Here is a 20,265-nt window from a genome sequence, read left to right on the forward strand (position 1 = left end):
AAAATGTATGGAGTAAAAAGTACATTATTTTCTTTAGGAATGTACTGAAGTAAAAGTTCCCAAAATATAAATAGTAAAGTAAAGTACAGATACCCCCAAAAACGAATTAAGTAGTACTTTAAAGTATTTTTACTTCAGTACTTTAACTGACTTAAGTGAAGACTGACTTCTTGTTTTAGTAAATCATAATTCCAAAAGTTTATCAACTGTTGCACTGTTGTAATCTGTCCAAACAAAGGTTTGATAGGACAATAAAGGTTTTAAACGTTTATCGCGGGTAAATTTGTCCCCAACCATTATTCTATTATCAAGATAGAGGTGCAAAAATGTCCTCAAATGCCCCCCCGCCCCCTCAGTGTCGAAGCCCACCGACCCCTCCCCTCAGATACTGCAACTCAGTAAAGTCCGGTGGCAGGAGGTGAGCCTTGCCTGACATTGCAGTGCGCACCAAAGCTGATGATGCTTGGCTGATGTTTGATTCAGCTTCTAAAGTAGGCTATCAGGGTCGAAGCTCGCTCTCCAATGCATGAGGACTTGGGACAGTAATTTTAGATAGCATATCTCTATCTTTGTATCAATCAATTAATTACACGCATTCATTTGAAAATGGTGACTTTATTGCGTCGACGAGCTTCGGCGCTGCTTCTTGCGTGGGTTTATTGTATTTTGGCTGAGACAACTTTGTCTAACATCACTCTTGATAACGAGGTTCACTCCAGCTTCATCCAGCGCCGTCTGAGGAGCCAGGAGCGCCGGGAGATGCAGCGGGAAATCCTCTCCATCCTGGGGCTGCCCCACCGGCCCCGGCCGCATATCTACACCAAACCAAACGCTGCCCCGATGTTCATGCTGGATTTGTACAACGCTATTTCCACGGACGGACAACAGCCAGCAGGCTTTTCATATTATAAGCCCGTTTTAACGACCCATGGGCCCCAGATGGTGACCCAGCAAAACAGTATTTTCCTCAATGACGCTGATATGGTGATGAGCTTTGTCAATCTTGGTATGTCCTCCTTATCACCATATCCAGAGACGTATCCATTAATTTCGATGGATATTAATTGATATGTTATTGTTTAGCCTACATGATATAAAACATATATTTCGTGATTTTTCACTTTATTTTTAAAAGCAAAAAAGTTTATTTCACCTTTGCACAAACGATGACCCTGGCTTGACACAGAAGCTCTTATCTTACAATACCTTCTAAATAGTTTTTTACTCAACAAATCTCACATGAACATGCCCTAAACACAATAATTAAACAGCTGCTTGTTTAGGTTTACTCTGATTTATCTGACACTGCACTGTAATGCTAATACACTCAATATGCTTACTTTGTCTAATTCAGTGTCTCAATTGCTCATACACTCGTAGAAAAAAATGGTTTTCTGGCCATCCCCATATGAGAACCCTTTTGGGTTCCACATAGAACTCTCGGTGAAAGGGTTTTACATGGAACCCAAAAGGTTCTACCTGTAACGAAACTATTATGGGACAGCCAAATAACTGTTTTAGGTTCTAAGTGGTACTCTTTTTTTTAGAGTGTAGGGTAGCCTTCTACTCAGTAAATAACACAGTTGTACATTTTTTTTAACAAAACTTCCTACCACGGTTTCTCTTTGGACCTGTCTGGTCTATAGGAATACTGACCAGGAGAGCAGAGGTCAGGCAAGGTGAAAGGTGGTTGTGTTGTGCTGGTCAGACAGAGCACTGCTGAGGACCCAGTAGATGCTCCAGTTAGGAGTCAGTCTCTCTGGCTTAACCTTGCCTTAAATCACAGAAGTTGACTGTAGAATGCAGGCTTATTCACAGTTCACCTGTTGGCATAAGTATTAAAGGGTGAAAGCTTTCTTCGCTGCCGTTTTGTTGTTTGTGAGCACTTTGCAGACATAACTCTGCTGTTGAACCGAGTGCATGAGCTAAGTGTTTGTGTGTGAGTGACGTTCCATTCGTGTGCAGCTTCTAAACGTGGAGGTTTATGGTAACGTTCTCTTTAGATAAGATTCTTCTGCATTCTGAGTTGTAAATGTTATGACAACATGGCTGTATCTGATTTCCCCTGAATCCCTTCAGTGCTCTGGGAGACCAGCTTTAGCAAGGCTTTGTTTAGCATAATTTGGACAGGCATTTCAGTACCCTGGGGAGGGCAGGACAAATCAACAGGGAGATAGAGACTCAAATCAAATTTTATTTGTCACATGCGCCGAATAGACCTTACAGTGAAATGCTTATTTACAAGCCCTTAACCAACAATGCTTTTAGAAGTTTTAAGAAAAATAAGTGTAAAGTAAAAAATAGAAAATAAAAGTAACAAATAATTAAACAGCAGCAGTAAAATAACAATAGCGAGGCTACATACAGGGGGTACCGGTACAGAAGCAATGTGTGGGGGCACCGGTTAGTTGAGGTAATTGAGGTAATATGTACTTGTAGGTAGAGTTAAAGTGACTATGTATAGATAATAAACAGAGAGTAGCTGCAGCGTAAAAGACGGGTCTGGGTAACCCTTTGATGAGCTGTTCTGGAGTCTGTAGAAGCTGTTAAGAAGCCTTTTGGACCTAGACTTGGCGCTCCGTTACCGCTTGCCGTGCGGTAGCAGAGATAACAGTCTATGACAAGGGTGGCTGGAGCCAGTGACAGTTTTTTAGGGCCTTCCTCTGACACCGCCTGGTATAGAGGTCCTTAATTGCAGGAAGCTTGGCCCCAGTGATGTACTGAGCCGTACGCACTACCCTCTGTAATGCCATTCCAGGCAGTGATGCAACCAGTGCTCTCGATGGTGTAGCTGTAGAACCTTTTGAGGAGACCAAATCTTTTCAGTCTCCTGAGGAGGAATAGGCTTTGTCATGCCCTCTTCACGACTGTCTTGGTGTGTTTGGACCATGATAGTTTGTTGGTGATGTGGACACCAGGGAACTTGAAGCTCTCAACCTGCTCCACTACATCTCCATTGATGAGAATGGGGGTGTGCTCGTACCTCCTTTTCCTGTAGTCCACAATCATCCCCTCTGTCGTTATCACGTTGAGGGAGACGTTGTTGTCCTGGCACCACACAGCCAGGTCTCTGACCTCCTCCCTATAGGCTGTCTCATCGTTTTCTGCGATCAGGCCTACCACCGTTGTGTCATCTGCAAACTTGATGGTGTTGGAGTCGTGATGTGAGCCATGACCAGCCTTTCAAAGCACGTCATGGCTGCAGACGTGAGTGCTACGGGTTTGTAGTCATTTAGGCAGGTTACCTTAGTGTTTTTGGTCACAGGTACTGCATCTAAGGTGGCTGGCTGTGTGTGTGTGTGTGTGTGTGTGTGTGTGTGTGTGTGTGTGTGTGTGTGTGTGTGTGTGTGTGTGTGTGTGTGTGTGTGTGTGTGTGTGTGTGTGGGCGTAAATCAAGGGGGGTAGGGTGGGAGGAGTAGGGGGGGCTTCCTTGGACATTATTGCGTTTATAAAACCCAAATCCTGCTTTTGTTTCCTTTGGAGATCTCACCGCGGGTCTAATATCACTATGGTGAAACAGCAGACAGTGTGGTGCCTGTGGCTCCCATCCGGCTGGGGCTTTTCATCCAAAGTCAACCCTTTCCCCTTCGTTGTCCTGCCTCAAGGCTTACAGGAGGGATACAGGTTGGGCTTCATGGCCTATTGTGCTTGTGTAAGGTTCTCAATTTATCATCAGGAATAGATTTGGCACTTTTAACCTTCTATTCCCATTCATGTGTCTATGCGAGCATGTATGTGAGGCAGGTTGGAGTGACCGGGATAGAGGAAAAGGGAAGAAGTAAGTGCATATAAAGTGCAGAGAAAAGAGAAAGAATGAGAAGGATGCAGGGTCCCCGTTCCTCTCATGAACCCATGGCCCCTCTCTCCATTTGATTGGCAGTCTGTTTCCAGATGTGGGTTCCACCATTTTGTAAAGAGCCAGTCCTGGTGGTCCCTGGTAGAGGTCGACCGATTAATCGGAATTGCCGATGAATTAGGGCCGATTTCAAGTTTTCATAATAGTCAGTGATCGGCATTTTTGGACACCGATCGTGGCCGATTACATTGCACTCCACGAGGAGACTGTGTGGCAGGCTTACTACCTGTTATGCGAGTGCAGCAAGGAGCCAAGGTAAGGTGCTAGCTAGCATTAAACATATCTTATAAAAAACAATCAATCTTAACATAATCACTAGTTAACTACACATGGTTGATGATATTACTAGTTTATCTAGCGTGTCCTGCGTTGCATATAATCGATGCGGTGCCTGTAAATGTGTCATTGAATCATAGCCTACTTCGCCAAATGGGTGATTTAACAAGCGCATTCGCGAAAAAAGCACTGTCTTTGCACCAATGTTTACCTAACCATAAACATCAACACCTTTCTTAAAATCAATACACAAGTATATATATTTTTTAAACCTGCATATTTAGTTAATATTGCCTGCTAACATGAATTTCTTTTAACAAGGGGAAACTGTGTCACTTCTCTTGCGTTCTGTGCAACAGAGTCAGGGTATTTGCAGCAGTTTGGGCCGCCTGGCTCGTTGTGAACTTTGCGAAGACTATTTATTCCTAACAAAGACAGCCAACATCGAATGGAGGATGATTTAACAAAAGCGCATTTGCAAAAAAAGCACAATCGTTGCACGACTGTACCTAACCATTAACATCAATGCCTTTCTTAAAATCCATACACAGAAGTATATTTTATTAAACCTTCATATTTAGTTAAAAGAAAGCCCTTTCTCCCACCTGCTTTGTGGGATATTGTTTTGTGTATGTGCATGTAGCACCACTACTTTCACATTTCGTTGTTGGTTTATTGTTTTGTAGAAGTTTCACTTAAATAAAGATGTGGAACTATAATCACGCTGTGCCTTGGTCCGTCTTTCATCACAATCGTGACAGAATATCCCACCAAGCAAGGACCAAGCAGCGTGCCAAGGAGGAGAAGGTGAGTTGGACCTGGGAGGAGATCAGGAGTGGATGCGAGACCCTTCCTTGGCGGGAGTCGCATAAAGATCAAGAAGGACAGCGACGACGCCGGGGGCCGCGGCCACAGAATCCCCAAGATTTTTTTGGGAGGGGGCACATGGGGTGGTCGACTGAGCAGCGGGGAGTGCCAGAGCCCGAATGGCAGACGGTGGAGGAATTCAATGAGGGATACCGGAGAGAGGTGGAGGCAAGGAGTAGGCTACAGTGCAGGTGTGCTGAAGAGCGTGTTATCAGTCTGGTGCCATCTGTGCAGGCTCCAGGCACCAGGCCACCAGTGCGCCTTCCCAGCCCGGTATGTCCTGTGCCGGTTCCTCGCACTCGCCATGAGGAGTGTGTCTTCAGTCCGCTGCCACAGAAACCCAAAGATGATTTTTTTTGGCGGGGGCACATGGAGCTGGTGGCTGAGCAGAGGGAAGAGCCAGAGACCGTCAGGGAGGTGATGGAGAAGTTGGGGGAGAGAGAGATGTTGGTCAAGTGTGTTCTGCTCAACATTCGATCTGAAGAGCCTGTCAGCAGTCTGGTGAAGTCTGTGCTGGCTTCACGCACCAGGCCGCCAGTGCGCCTCTCCAGTCCGGTACATCCTGTGCCAGTTCCTCGCACTCGCCCTGAAGTGCGTGTCACCAGTCCGGTGCCACCTGTGCCGGCTCCATGCACCAGGCCTCCAGTGCGCTTCCCAGTCCTATAATAACTACAACCTAAAACTTCTTACCTGGGAATATTGAAGATTTATGTTAAAAGGAACCACCAGCTTTCATATGTTCTCATGTTCTGAGCAAGGAACTGAAACGTTAGCCTTTTTACATGGCACATATTGCATTTTTACTTTCTTTTCCAACACTTTGTTTTTGCATTATTTAAACCAAATTGAACATGTTTGATTATTTATTTTGTGGAGCGATGGGCAACGATGCTAAATTGATTTTATTGATGTATTATATTAAGTTAAACTAAAAGTGTTTATTCAGTATTGTTGTAGTTGTTATTATTACAAATAAATAAATACATGTAAAAAAACATCCGATTAATCAGTATCTGCTTTTTTGGTCCTCCAATAATCGGTATCGGTATCGCATTGAAAAATCATAATCGGTCAACCTCTAGTCCCTGGAGTGATAGCTTAAAGCCAAACTGGATTAAGGCATTTCCCCTCGATAGACCGCAGCTTCCAGTGAGGGAATGATAACTGTTCTACCCCCTCTCTCAATGTGCAGGTATTTAGGTGGCCAATGTTGACGCATCTCGGAAATGATGGAATCAGTTCAGTTTTATTAGTCTTGCTTCCTTCATTTCCTAAACTAATTAACGGTGGAAAAAGCTTTGGCTTCTCATGCCCTGTTCTTGTGGAATGGTGGACATATTTTTTCTTCTTTCCCCTAAGTGAATTTAATATATTGAAATGAAACTGCTGTAGGGTATCCTTTTTTACTCATTTGTTTTGTGTGTACATACAGTGGGGCAAAAAAGTATTTAGTCAGCCACCAATTGTGCAAGTTCTCCCACTTAAAACGATGAGAGAGGCCTGTAATTTTTATCTTAGGTAGAAAATCTTTGGAGGGAGTTGAAAGTCCGTGTTGCCCAGCAACAGCCCCAAAACATCACTGCTCTAGATGAGATCTGCATGGATGAATGGGCCAAAATACCAGCCACAGTGTTTGAAAACCTTGTGAAGACTTACAGCAAACGTTTGACCTCTGTCATTGCCAACAAAGGGTATATAACAAAGTATTGAGATAAACTTTTGTTATTGACCAAATACTTATTTTCCACCATAATTTGCAAATCAATTCATTAAAAATCCTACAATGTGATTTTCTGGATTTTTTTTCTCTCGTGTAGTCTGTCATAGTTGAAGTGTACCTATGATGAAAATTACAGGCCTCTCTCATCTTTTTAAGTGGGAGAACTTGCACAATTGGTGGCTGACTAAATACTTTTTTGCCCCACTGTATACCATTTCCCCACATAGAGTCAGGGCTGTTAGAATCCCCAACCACCATCCAGTCTGCCCACTATCAATATGTATTCATTTCCATGACTATGCAACACATCTGACTATACAGCTGCAGTTTGACCGCACACATCTGTAGCTTGTCTGCACATCTGTGTCGTTATAATGGAGCTATAGCCATACTGTGGAGTGGAGAGCTCAAGTCTGACTTTACACTGCTGAACCAATCTGACTATAACCTGACTGCATGGTTCCTGGTTGGACTTAGTTGACCTGCATTCCTGTACTGCTAGTTCCTCTTGTTGGGACTTTGCCATAGGCAGACACAGATGTCTTTGGGATGTTCTTGCTTCCATGAGAACACACCTGCCGCATATGGGAATAAGAGACAGGCTTATCAGTTATCTTTCACATTGCTCCATGTGAAATTAAATTAAGAAGATGGTGCTGTATGGTCAAAGTTTGCCTTGTAACAGGTTTGTGAACCCAACAGGCTAAATTGAAACCTGGCTGTCATAGTAATCTGATTTGGGAGGGAAATAAGCGGCTCATGCAGGGTATTTGTTCTCGATACTCAAAGTTGTATAATTTCTTTAATCATTTTTGAATCCCTTCTTTAAAGATGATTTCCTTTTTTTTAAAGACGCGGTTACAACTGAAATGCTAAGCAAGGTTTAACAAAGCCTGTTTGGTGAATAAAATTATCTGATATCAGAAATAGGGTCTTGGAACATAAGCCACTGAATGTTGTCATACTACCATATAGACCTTTTTAATGGAACCTAAGACAGGGTAGTTGGAGAGGTAAAAAAAATATACAAAAATAACATGTTTTAATGTCACATACACCACCGGATAGGTGCTGTGAAATGGGTTATTTTAAGTGTTTTTTTCATTAGGCATTTTCATTGGGGTCCAGCTTACGTTATTTTATACCAAGTAGATTTTCTAGGTTTTAGTTTTGCCTCTGATGTAGGATATTTATTAACTTCACCCATACATTTTGATTGGCAGCTGAAAATGATTCATTATCAACAAACAGGCTATCGATTGTGCCGCACGTTGAACCCTGTGTCATGAGCTAAGAAAAGTGTTGAAATGCCCCACAGAGAGAAGTTTGCATATCTGAGGGCTGATCTCTGGAGCTAATGGTCCCTAACGTAAACACACCAAGACCTTACGAGCAATTATTGCCTTCATAAAAACGCCCTGGTTTCTTTCCATCGTTTAACAAATGACTTGCATGGTTCAGAATGCTCTTTACGGTGTGTGTGTGGTTAAAAGTTGTTTTCTGGGCTGTAAGTCGTTGGGTGCATGTGTGCTGCATTAAGATGTGTGTGTGTGTGTGTGTGTGTGTGTGTTCGGTACTGAAACAATACGAAGGCACCAGTGAGACAGATATATGATGTCATGGGGGCTGCTAGTGGGCAGGATGTGTTTAAGATGGGTAATCATCGCTCCACTCTGCACACCTCCAGTGTGGGAAGTCCCCCGTTGCTCAAGAGACCTCCACTAAGCTTTCCAAGGACAAACACATTGGGTAAGGCTGTAAAAACACAGCGCTGGAAACCTTCAGGAAATCTTTGGCTCTGCCCCACCACCATTATTGTGGAAACTCTGAGAGTGGCTCAGCTGTTTCAGGGCAGGGTAGGACACCGTGGATCAGTTGGGGGACTGATATCAGGCCTAGCCTACTCTCAGAAAGACCATTCACATACATACTCTATTATCATTCCCCTCCAGAATATAGTACTTCATGTACCATGTATAGTGGTTAAATGTATTCTCCATGGTGGATTATGGATAACATTGAGAGGATTATGACATTAGGATCATAGTGATTCTGCAGGGTGTATGTATTGGCATTGGATTGGCTGCTGTGGTTTTTCTGGCATCGCTTTAAGCTTTTCTTGTGGTCAGCACATGTGTAATTTAAACATGGAGCCCCCCCCCCCCACACACACTGTTTCAACAGACCAGGGAATATGGGGAGAAAAGGGATGTGCCTTTAACCCTCCAGGGTTAGTTGTGCAGCTTTTAATGAATGAGGTTAGCTGTTGGAAAAAGTGGATCCGGGATCAGTTGGTATGGGTAGTGAGTAAACTCTTTTCTCCCACTATCCCCTCTCAACAGTTGAGCTGGATCAGAACGTCCTGTCTTCTCGGCGCAACAGGGAATTCCGCTTTGACTTGTCCCATATCCCAGAGGGAGAAGCTGTCTCCGCTGCAGAGTTCAGAATCTACAAGGACTATATCGGAGAACACTATGAGAATGAGACCTTCCATGTGAACGTGTACCAGGTGCTACACGAGCCCTCTGACAGGTGACACCTCTTCCATTAATCTTTATGTGTGTGGCCTTATAAAACAGTATACTACTCCCTAAAACTGCAGAGACCCACCTTGACCATATAGAACACCCCCTTAAACACCATCCTCACTCCCCACGCTGCCATCATTCACTTAATCCCCATTCTCTAATACCTAGCAACCCTCCCCTCTCTCCACCCAATCCCTCTCTTTTTGGCCACACTATCCGTTATGATTGTAGTGAACAACAGTTTGAAAACACACACACACGCGCACACACGCACACACGCACACACGCACACACACACAGCTTGTCCTGCTAGGTGACATCAGAGCCCAGTCATGTGTAGGCATGGCCTGTCCCACAGAGGTGACAGTGAGGCTATGTCGGTGCTAAGAACAACACCATTGTCATTCAGAGACACACATGCCTTCCATACAGACAACGAGGCGGCAAGAAAAAGAAACAGTCTGTGTTGTGGGCCTGGGGGCCTGAAACTCAATCTGTAAACAAATCCATTGTCTGTGAGATCTGCCCCAGAGCTGTGATATCTGCTTCAATCAGTCTGGGAATTTTCATCTGTGACAAAGATACCGCTTTTAATAATGGCTATCGGTGGGGTTAGATCGACACTGCATGTCGTCTCTTGTTTTAGATTTACTGTATCCTGGGTTCTCTCCGGGTGGCTAGTCTCTTCTGTCTCTGCTATTTATTGGAATATGTATCAGCTATCTAGATCAACTTTTATATAACTACTTTACTTTTACACACTGCACTACATAGCAGCATCCCAAACTGCCACCGAGGAGAATGGTTTGAAATGCAATGTGAAGTGGCAAGGCTATATACGTTTTTCCAGACTTGACTTGAATTTAGAAGAACACACTTCCTAGGTCTGTAACTCTTTGTTGTGTATCTAACTGAGACTGTATGTGCTGTGTATCTAATGTTAGTAGTCAATGTCCCCCTCAGTGAGGAGGACCTGTTCCTGCTGGACACACGTGTGGTGTGGGCTATAGAGGAAGGCTGGCTGGTGTTTGACATCACAGCCACCAGTAACCAGTGGGTAGTGAACCTGGACCAGAACTTGGGCCTTCAGCTAGCTCTAGAGAGCATGGACGGTGAGTCACTGTCATAAGTTATAAGAGTACTGAATGGCCGCTGGTCCAACAGAGGTAGATCTCTAGGGCTGGTACACCCACCACATAACATTGAATTTAAAAATATCAACATGTTATCTGGACTAACATGTTCATGTATTTCTGTCTCCCTCTATAGGCCAGAGTGTGAACCCCAGGCTAGTAGGGCTGGTGTGGGGCAGTGGGCTACAGGACAAGCAGCCCTTTATGGTGGTCTTCTTTAAGGGAACTGAGGTTCGTCTCCGCAGCGTCCGCTCTGCCCACAGCCATAAGGGGCGCAACCCCAACCGCTCTAAAAAACCCAAGAATGCCCAGGACGCACTGAAGGTTGCTGAGGCTACAGCAGGTACACAAATTACCCACTTGAAGTTTAATGAGTCAGTCAACATTTTAAACTTTTAAACTTCATTTTCAGGCTATGAATAATATTTAACTAGGACCACCTCTATTATACAGTGTTTAAGTGACAGTGATCACAGTTGATTGTGCTGATTAATCTGTATGCTGTTAATTTCTCCCTTTGTCTTCAGAGACCCTCAGCACAGACCCGAAACAGGGCTGTAAGAAGCATGAGCTGTATGTTAGCTTCAGAGATCTGGGATGGCAGGTACAGTACTACGACTCCTTCTATCACACCAGGTCCTGATATCTCTGTTCTGTACTGTAATGATCTGAGCACCCCCTCTTCTTCCTCTATTCACCCACTTAGATAGGAGTATGACTTGAATAGATTCAATATGACATTATCTCCATCTCCCATTTGTTGGATGTTGTTATGAGAAATTCATTTTTTCAATTGTCCCCTCAGGACTGGATCATTGCACCAGAGGGCTATGCAGCGTACTACTGCCAGGGCGAATGCTCTTTTCCCCTCAACTCCTACATGAATGCCACCAATCATGCCATTGTGCAGACTCTGGTAAGAATATTTGTAGCTTTCATATTATCATATACATTACTGAGGGGGTTGAATATGGCATTTTCTCAGGGTTTCACTGTAGAGTCTTTACTTTAAATTGTAAATTATTATTATTATCATTATTTTTTATCAAAGCACTCTTTGATGTCCTGCACCCTGTAAAGAAAACTGCAAAAGTATCAATGCACATTTTACTCCACACTTGAATATTTCTAATAACAGTGCTCTATTCCCCCCCCCCCCCCCCCCAGGTCCACTTCATTAACCCAGAGACAGTGCCCAAACCCTGCTGTGCCCCCACCCAGCTCCACGGCATCTCTGTCCTCTACTTTGACGACAGCTCCAATGTCATTCTGAAGAAGTACCGGAACATGGTGGTCAGAGCCTGCGGTTGTCACTGACCACCATTAGACTTCCCCTTCTCAGGATACACTGGGGTTAGTGGAGGAAGAGGAGGATATGGGGATTATGCAGCAAAACTCATTTATTGCCTGATCTATAAGGACCTGCTGCTTCAGGGCTGGCGGGAAGACCAACTGCCTTTTATTATTGTCTGCAAACTGACAAGTACTAGCAATACTGCCTTAGCAGTAGAGACATACTGCCCTAGCAGTAGAGACATACTGCCCTAGCAGTAGAGACATGGTGCCCTAGCAGTAGAGACATACTGCCCTAGCAGTAGAGACATACTGCCCTAGCAGTAGAGGCATACTGCCCTAGCAGTAGAGACATATTGCCCTAGCAGTAGAGGCATACTGCCCTAGCAGTAGAGACATACTGCCCTAGCAGTAGAGACATACTGCCCTAGCAGTAGAGACATACTGCCCTAGCAGTAGAGACATACTGCCCTAGCAGTAGAGACATATTGCCCTAGCAGTAGAGGCATACTGCCCTAGCAGTAGAGACATATTGCCCTAGCAGTAGAGGCATACTGCCTTAGCAGTAGAGGCATACTGCCCTAGCAGTAGAGACATACTGCCCTAGCAGTAGAGACATACTGCCCTAGCAGTAGAGACATACTGCCCTAGCAGTAGAGACATACTGCCCTAGCAGTAGAGGCATACTGCTCTAGCAGTAGAGACATACTTAGCAGTAGAGACATACTGCCCTAGCAGTAGAGACATACTGCCCTAGCAGTAGAGACATACTGCCCTAGCAGTAGAGACATACTGCCCTAGCAGTAGAGACATACTGCCCTAGCAGTAGAGACATACTGCCCTAGCAGTAGAGACATACTGCCCTAGCAGTAGAGGCATACTGCTCTAGCCCAACTACGAAGATCTTCGGCATCTGGATTGTCTTCACTACATGGTGCATTAAAGATAGGGACAAGGCTACTCATCTAGAGAGCACAATAGAATTCCTAGTCAGTACCGTGGAGGAATGAAACATCAGAGACACTGAACTGTCATCCATTTATTTATAATCTCATTTTTCTTAAGTGAACAAAGAAAGGAAAGTATTGATGAATACAAAAAGATATCCCCCTGGATAGAGGCATGAGACTCAAATGAAATGCTAAAGATGCTCCAAAACGGAGCAGAATTAAGAATTTAGCAATTGCTTGTTTATCCATGAGTAGACATTTTAAGATGTGCCTTTGAACAAGATAAATCCAGTTTGGACAGTTCTGCTGTGTGCACCCAGCGCCTCTGTGTAAAACAATTGCTGGATAAACTGCTGCATCTGATTGCATTAGACAGTCTCTGAAATGGGTTTTACTTTGACACGTTTCTTTTTTACAGCATAGTTCCTTTTTTTCCACAAACAGCTGGGTTTACTTTGACTTCGATGAGAACAAAATGGCTGTCTGTTTTTCCTTTGAACGGCATGTAGGTGATGATGTATTCTGCGGAGCAGAGGTCAGGTGTAAGACATCTGGCTGTCTGTGTGCAGATTCAGAGGCTGCCGCTGTGAGAGATGGCAGTGCTGACGGTTAATAGGAGACTGTGTGGGATTGATAGAGTATGCCCTTTTGGGTTGAGTTTCCTGGAGGAGGAGGCACAGACATATATCACCAAGCTCTGCACAGCACAAGAAAGGCTTGTGGTCCCAGAGATGCCATTGGTTTTGCCCACAAGAGAACTGAGCTATCATTCTGTTCCAGCTTCCTTTTGATATCCTTCCAGACCTGCAGGTGGGCGATCGAGGCCATATTTTCTGTAAAAACTAAATGTCAGATTACAGCAACAAATTGCACAGAAACTCTCATAGGCATAGCAGATGTAATACATTTATATCACTTGGCCAGAAAAGCCTTTTCTCACACACTGACAACCAAAACATGGTAACTGAAGACGTTGATGGTTTATGTATAATCTATCATAGGCTCTATAAGCATTTGTATATAAATATTGTAAACATCAGCTGGTGAGGTAAAATATAGTAAATGTAACCTACTTTAGGACTCTATTCAGTCTGTATTGCCGAAGCGTTACAGATTGCGTGCTAGAAACGTCATACCCCCAAGACATGCTAACCTCTCACAATTACAATAACGGCAGATATTTTTTGGGGGGGTATAATATTTGTGCGTCTGTTACTTTCTCACTCATTATTATTCTTGATTCATTCAAGATTATCCGTAATCATGGTAGCATCCACATGAATTTAGAAGTGTTTAGAAAATACTCTATTCTTATTTACAATAAAAGTCACTCCAAAATGACACAATACATTATTTACCATTCATTTCTATTGGTCACAAACTAATCTAAAACACAATCAAAACAGACAGGAAATGCATTAAACAAATTTGCAGAGTAACAAGCTTGATGTAGTCATTGTGTTCTATGAATATGGGACCAAATACTTAACTTTTTACTACTACACATACTGTATAAGTGAATTTGACCGATTCATTTTGGTCCCCTAAAATGGGGGACTATGTACAAAAAGCACTGTAATTTCTTAATGGTTCACCAGATATGAATGAAAATACCCAATTTAAAGCTGACAGTCTGCCCTTTAACCTCCTAGTCATTTCAAATCCAAAGTGCTTGAATAAAGAGCCAAAACAACAAAAATTGTGTCGCTGTCCTAATACATTTGGAGCTGACTGTATGCAGCATTTACCGTGAATACAGTCTCTGCTTCCGCAGAACATTCCATTTTAAATGTTTATCATGCTGTAACGCTGAATTTCCGCCATACGGATTGAATAGAGCCCTTTAACATGTTTTATTCTTAATCAACAGAAATATTTCAATTAGAATTTCAGAACATAAAGGATTGTCAAACTGTAGCAAAAGTTGAGGTAAAAGATCAGACCGGACACCAAGGACACCAATGATCTAGTGCATAATGTAATGCCAACAACTGTCAGCTATACAGCACACAGGGAGCCATTCACACTCACTGGGGCCTACTTCAACATTCACTGTTCTACATACAGAAATCAGTTCTGTCAATTAAAGTTGCTAATATAGAGGTAGCATAGAATGAAATGTATTTCCCCTGAATGATCTCATTGATAAAATTAGGAGTGTTTATGTTTTCAAGTTTTAATAATATTGGGTGACACCTTTAAAATTGCAATTCTAGAGTTGGGTCAAGGTAATATATTGTGCCTGATATATTCTCTCTCACATCCCTGATAATCTATGGCTTTTAGACCAATACCTGCAATTGTACTCTGCTTAGGATCCAGAATCCTGAGAGTCAAATCTATATTTCTTTCCTCCTTGATCATAATAAACCTTTATATAAAAAAGACAAGCAGAAATTAGAAAATGACAGCCACGAAGACAGGGATGGAAAGAGTGTGAGGTTGAGATAAAGATAATAAAACAAAAGTTAGACTTTGCTGGCTCCCTTTCCATATGGTAGTGGTGTTTATCAGTCCGGGCAGTTGATGCCTGGGCCACGCAGCTCAGGGGCTGACCAACGCCTCTTCCGTGCTGGTTCCAACCCCCCTCTCTGCTCTGCTTTTGGCCTATCTGGAACAGGGGGAAGAGGAGCCTGGGGGCAGGATGTTTGCAGGGGCTTAGGCCCTCTAGCTGGGGTGCCAGGACCCTGGGGTTGGGTGGGTGGGGGAACGGAGGGTGATGTGGGTATGAGAGCCAGGCAGACGTCACCCACACTAAGTTGGTGGCAGCGGAGGCCACAAAGACGGGCTGTTCTCTGGGGACAGCAGGAGGACCAGCCACGCCCACGTACAAAGAACGGGTACTCCACATACACATCCAGGAACTCCTGTGGGAAAAAATACTGTTACAGTCACAATGTAGTACCTCTGTTTGTCTACTAAAGTGGTGTTAGTGTTCTGAAATTGGGGATTGGCATTGATGTAGTGTCATAATGAGGGATACTGCAGGAATGTATTTCATTTTCTTCAGGGTTAGACTCATCCAGAGTTATACTATTTGCAAATATTTATGATATATTGTATATTGAATTCCATGTTATAAATTATGGAAATGTCAGTAGACAAGCATATAATGACAAACACACTGACATGAGCTCATGTGATGTAATGTTGTAGTAGGCTCAGCCCCAGCTCACCTGAGAGTGTTCCTCGTGTAGGAGGATGAGGAGGCGGGAGAGGGAGGGGGCTGTGGAGGGGGAGATGTGCTGCACAGTGCAGCAGCTCAGACGCAGCTCTGGACAAGCCTCCGCGCCGATTAGGAAGTCTTCTGTCTGCAAATCCTCAACCCTCCTCAGCCTCCCATCTTTGAGCTCGATTAAAGAGCCTGCAGCAAAGTGAGGGAGCAACCAGGGCAACTGGTCAGAAGAGGTGGAAGGGTAGGAAGAGTGATGGGAGGAGAGATGTGGAGGCACACATACTTTTTCTGTTACTCCCATGGCCCAATATTTCTCTGTTGATTGGTCAATAAGTGATGGTCTTATGAGAGATTGTGCCTCAAACTCCAAAGGACTTTGCCCTGAAGCATGGTACTTGGGACCTGTGGAGAGGTTTGTGTATACCAGTTCAGGGTGGTGGTGTAGGTTCCTGTTGGCGGTAGGAGATAGAGCAGTGTTCAGTGGGGCAGAACCTGTCCCTGAGCTGGGTTGTGGCTGGTGGCCCCCCTGTTTCCTTCTTCTCATATATGGGCCGCTCTGTCTGCTTTGCTGTGTGGTGTGTGGACTTAACTTCTCACTCACTTTTTTATTAAGGTGCCATCTGTACCCTGCTTCCACCCCACTGGGCTCCTCTGTAGGCAAGGCCATGTGTCTGCAGATAGAGGGGTGGCGTGGGTATTCTGAGGGGTGATGGAGAATGTAGGGAACTTCCCACCCTGAAGGCACTGCAGCCCAACCTCTGTAATAGTGCTCCTTCCACTCAGCCCAGCCATAGCTGTCGTTGACAGGAGAGGGGAGATAGGGGTTGACTCTGGTGGTGGAGGCTGTGGTGGGGGACTGGGTCCAGGGCTGGTATAGCGGGGGCACAGATGCAGGTGTAGGAGGGAGCAGGTCTGAGTAAGATGCATTGTAGGGCTTGACTTCATTATGGCTCTTGTAGGGGAAGGGGACCTTGAACGTGACAGCAGGAGGCTGCTCTGAGAGGCCTGGTCTGGGGTCCCTCTTCTTGGGCGGGAGACTCTCTCTGCCTAGGCCGGTCTCTGGGGTTAGTGTGGTGCTCATTGGTTCACACAGCCGTCACATATACTGACACTTCAGTTCCCTGGCCTACAGGTTGTTGTGGAGAGGTTAAGTCACATAGGCCTCATGTGAAAGAGGCACCCTAAGGGATCCCGTTATTCTCTGGTGAATCATCACTGACAGAGAGGTCAAAGGTGTTCTCAGTCTCAATGATCCAATCTGAAAAAAGACAGGAAGGTGTTTGTTTGACATAAATTATAATTTAACCCTAATCCTTATGTCAAAAGCCCAAGAGGAAAGTACACCAAGATAATTTTATACATTTCATAGCCTTGTATTACAGGCTTTTCAGCTTATAGTCATGTGCCTTTTGATGATGCATTTCAGAAACTATATTTCATTACGTACTCTCACAACGCCCTCTCTCTCTCATATCCCTCCTTTTCTCCCTACTCTCCCTCTCTCTTTAAAATTTGCTACATCAGTGATAGACATGGTCTTTCTCTGCCAGTTCTCCCTGTCTCTCTTAGACCCCTATGGAGTTACAGATGGTGACTATGCCCTTGAAATCCCATCACTAATTTCTCCATTGCCTCCAAATTAGAGCCTTTCAAACCACGGACTGCTGCATTGAGAGTGTGATTGACAGCTGAAGTCTGGCTCACGAGAACACTAAACTTTAACCGGATCTACTTAGGAAGAAGTTACTATGGTAACACAGTATAGTACTGTGCATACTGTGGGAACAGTGTAGATGAGGGGAGGTGTTGCACAGGGGTGCTGTGTTGTGCTTTCCAACACTAATGACAAATATAATCTACTTTGTTTGAATAATATATCACATTCTTACCCAATGATCTCCATACATGGGATGTCATTGATTTTACCATCAACAGGAGTTATTCATTTCGCTGTAGCTGACCTACTAAGCAGCACGGCAACAAAATGCATAATGTATTCATGTGAATCTGAGCAAAAAACATGCAGATAAAACTGTTATACTTCTCAATATTGTATAAAAATAATGACCTTATATAGAAATGTAGCTTAACCTTGCATTTCCTATGTACAGCTCATACCATAAAGATATTTCACAATGCACACGCTTGCCAGTAGTTTACATATTCAAATCTACATGCTCTTTATTTAAATGATTTGAACGAAAGCCTGAAGAGAAGTGATAGAAGAAAACAGAGCAAGACTTTACGGTGCAATCTTATGCAAAGCTAAAGCCAAGGCCTGAATGGTGTCATCACACCACCGCAGAGCAGCCACCAGCTCCCTTGATTGCTGAATGATGCTCTTTCACTCTGACTAACAGACATGTCTTGGAAGTATGAGGCATAGCTTGGATCATACCTTCCATTGTGTGTACAGACTAGATGACCTCATAAGAATGGGACAGAATACACCCTCAAATTGAGAAACATTCCTTACACAGAGGGCTGTACTGACAGAGGCCAATCATTGGGCAAAAACTCAGAGCAGCAGACTGGTAGTATAACCTATTAAGGGTATCAATTGACCTCACCTTGCTGTGCATGTCATACTACAACTATGCAAATGCAATCTTCATACAGTGTGTTACTTGTAGTGAAACAGTAATTGCTATGAAAGTTCTGAAACATACTTTTCTTTTGTTATTGTTATAATTATGTGCAGAGCTCTTTTTCTCCAGCAACACATTTCTAAGTTACAAATTACACCCCAAACATAACTGGTCATATCGTATTGTGTAAGTTCTGACTGATATGAAGCCTAATGATCTAGATGGGTTAGATGCACTTTATCACTGATGCAATATTATTGCTATTGAGTTTTTACCACTTCAACCGTAACATAAAGGAATACCATGCATATCTAATGACTACAAAGGAGATGAATACCTTCCTCCCACACACTTACACACATATTATCACATTCACAAGATACATCTGAAAAGTTGACGCCTTACCTCTCTCTCTCTTCTGGTTAAGGTGTGAGTCTTTAGTACAGCATGCTGCAGAGTGAATGGGAACATCCAGACAGCCTCACTATGTCTATCAGACAGACGCACTCTCTCTTTTTCCTCCCACTCTCTTTTACACCCCCACTATCTCTAGCCCTCTCGACATATCTACCAGATTTGCTGTGCCCTCTCCTTCCCTCCTTCCCTCACTGCCTCTCTGTTGCTCTGTCTCTTTCTCAGTTTCTAGCTCAGTCTTGACTCCCTCTCCCTCCCTTCTTCTTTCCCTTTCACAACCCTTCTTTATGGTTTCTGACTTTCTCTCCATCTCTCTATCTCCCCATCCCTCTCTCCTTCCCTCTCTCTCCCTCTCTCTCTCTGGGTGTATAATTAGACATGAGACCGCTGTGATACTCGTCAGCTGATAGTAGGCGTATGGCTGCCTGATGGGCTTGGAACTCTGCCCAGTTGTGGTGAGGGCGGGAAACTATAGCTTAGAATGTTCTGGGCATTACACATCTTTAGCTTTCATGCCTGTTCAACCAGTTGGAATGCAGAACCTTCTAGGGAATATATAGGAAGACACATTCTGAAAATGAAATCCCATTCTGAAAATACTTCCGTTGACTTCACATTTATTGCAATTCTCAGTTGTTGAAAATGACCACAGTGAATTCTCGCAACCCACTTCTCTATTACTCCATTTTCTCTATTACTTCTCTATTACTGTGAACACTGAACCAAATGCCAGACAGTGTGAATGTCAGTAAAGTTAGAAAATTATCAGCCTTAATTGCTTTCTATTCAGCAGTTAAAAGGATCAGTATTTAGACCTATATACATTCAGAACAAACACAATTTTTAAACTCAGGACACAAAAGATATGTTCCCTCTTTTACTACTCTTCTTTCTCTCCTCTCTTTGTATTTCTAGTCAGCCCTACTCTCATTCTACAGAATAAAAAGTGATCATGGCCCTTGATTCAAGCATCTCCCATCTATAGGAAAGCAATCTGATTTACAGGTAGCTCCAGATGCCCCATGCTCTGCAGGGTGAAACCCCAGTCATGAGGAAGCCCACACACACACATTAGAGAGAGGCGAAAAGAGCTTCTCATTTTGAGTCACATCATTCTTCCTCTGCCCACACACACTCTCTCAGACAGTACAGGACATGTCAAGAGTTAAAGCTGGAGGAGTCACTACCTCAACCAACACTTCTCTGACATTTAGGAAGATCACTGTTGATATAAATCAACGTATTATTTTCTCACTCCCACGTCCTCCAAACACCCATTAGAGTATACATGCATCTGCAGTCAGTAGCTTACATCTGCACCCATGCATGGAAACCAAGGCTTGTTATTGTTAGGGTTTCCACAAAGACAGATAGTTATTCATATGTCCTTCCCCTCTCTCCATCTCTTTCTATATGTCTCTCTCTGGGTGGCAGCATGTTTGTGCTTTCATTTGAAAGAATGCCA

The 20,265-nt window shown here is 43.7% G+C and overlaps 2 protein-coding genes across 2 annotated transcripts; one reads left to right on the forward strand and one right to left on the reverse strand.

The window, feature by feature from the left end:
- The first annotated feature begins 428 nt into the window (after positions 1–428).
- Positions 429–12,354, forward strand: LOC135527792 (bone morphogenetic protein 7-like). The gene is made up of 7 exons (XM_064956369.1): positions 429–1,006; positions 9,062–9,251; positions 10,211–10,359; positions 10,517–10,723; positions 10,908–10,984; positions 11,186–11,296; positions 11,548–12,354. Exons 1-7 carry the CDS (start codon positions 607–609, stop codon positions 11,695–11,697), a joined length of 1,284 nt encoding a protein of 427 aa, XP_064812441.1. The 5' UTR covers positions 429–606; the 3' UTR covers positions 11,698–12,354.
- Positions 12,355–12,697: 343 nt separating this feature from the next.
- On the reverse strand, positions 12,698–19,117 carry LOC135540166 (uncharacterized). Its single transcript, XM_064966596.1, has 3 exons — positions 18,792–19,117; positions 15,800–17,056; positions 12,698–15,490 (listed from the first exon to the last, which is right to left on the reverse strand). Exons 2-3 carry the CDS (start codon positions 16,877–16,879, stop codon positions 15,134–15,136), a joined length of 1,437 nt encoding a protein of 478 aa, XP_064822668.1. The 5' UTR covers positions 16,880–17,056; positions 18,792–19,117; the 3' UTR covers positions 12,698–15,133.
- Between the last annotated feature and the right edge of the window lie 1,148 nt (positions 19,118–20,265).

This window comes from Oncorhynchus masou, chromosome 5 (genome assembly GCF_036934945.1).
Source record: "Oncorhynchus masou masou isolate Uvic2021 chromosome 5, UVic_Omas_1.1, whole genome shotgun sequence".
Lineage (NCBI taxonomy): Eukaryota > Metazoa > Chordata > Actinopteri > Salmoniformes > Salmonidae > Oncorhynchus > Oncorhynchus masou.

Coding starts and splice junctions, on each gene's coding strand:
- LOC135527792 (XM_064956369.1), top strand. CDS start 607: ATGGTGACTTTATTGCGTCGACGAGCTTCGGCGCTGCTTCTTGCGTGG. Junction 9,252..10,210: donor CTACACGAGCCCTCTGACAG/GTGACACCTCTT, acceptor TGTCCCCCTCAG/TGAGGAGGACCTGTTCCTGC. Junction 11,297..11,547: donor ATGCCATTGTGCAGACTCTG/GTAAGAATATTT, acceptor CCCCCCCCCCAG/GTCCACTTCATTAACCCAGA.
- LOC135540166 (XM_064966596.1), bottom strand. CDS start 16,879: ATGAGCACCACACTAACCCCAGAGACCGGCCTAGGCAGAGAGAGTCTC. Junction 15,491..15,799: donor TACACGAGGAACACTCTCAG/GTGAGCTGGGGC, acceptor TTTTTCCCACAG/GAGTTCCTGGATGTGTATGT.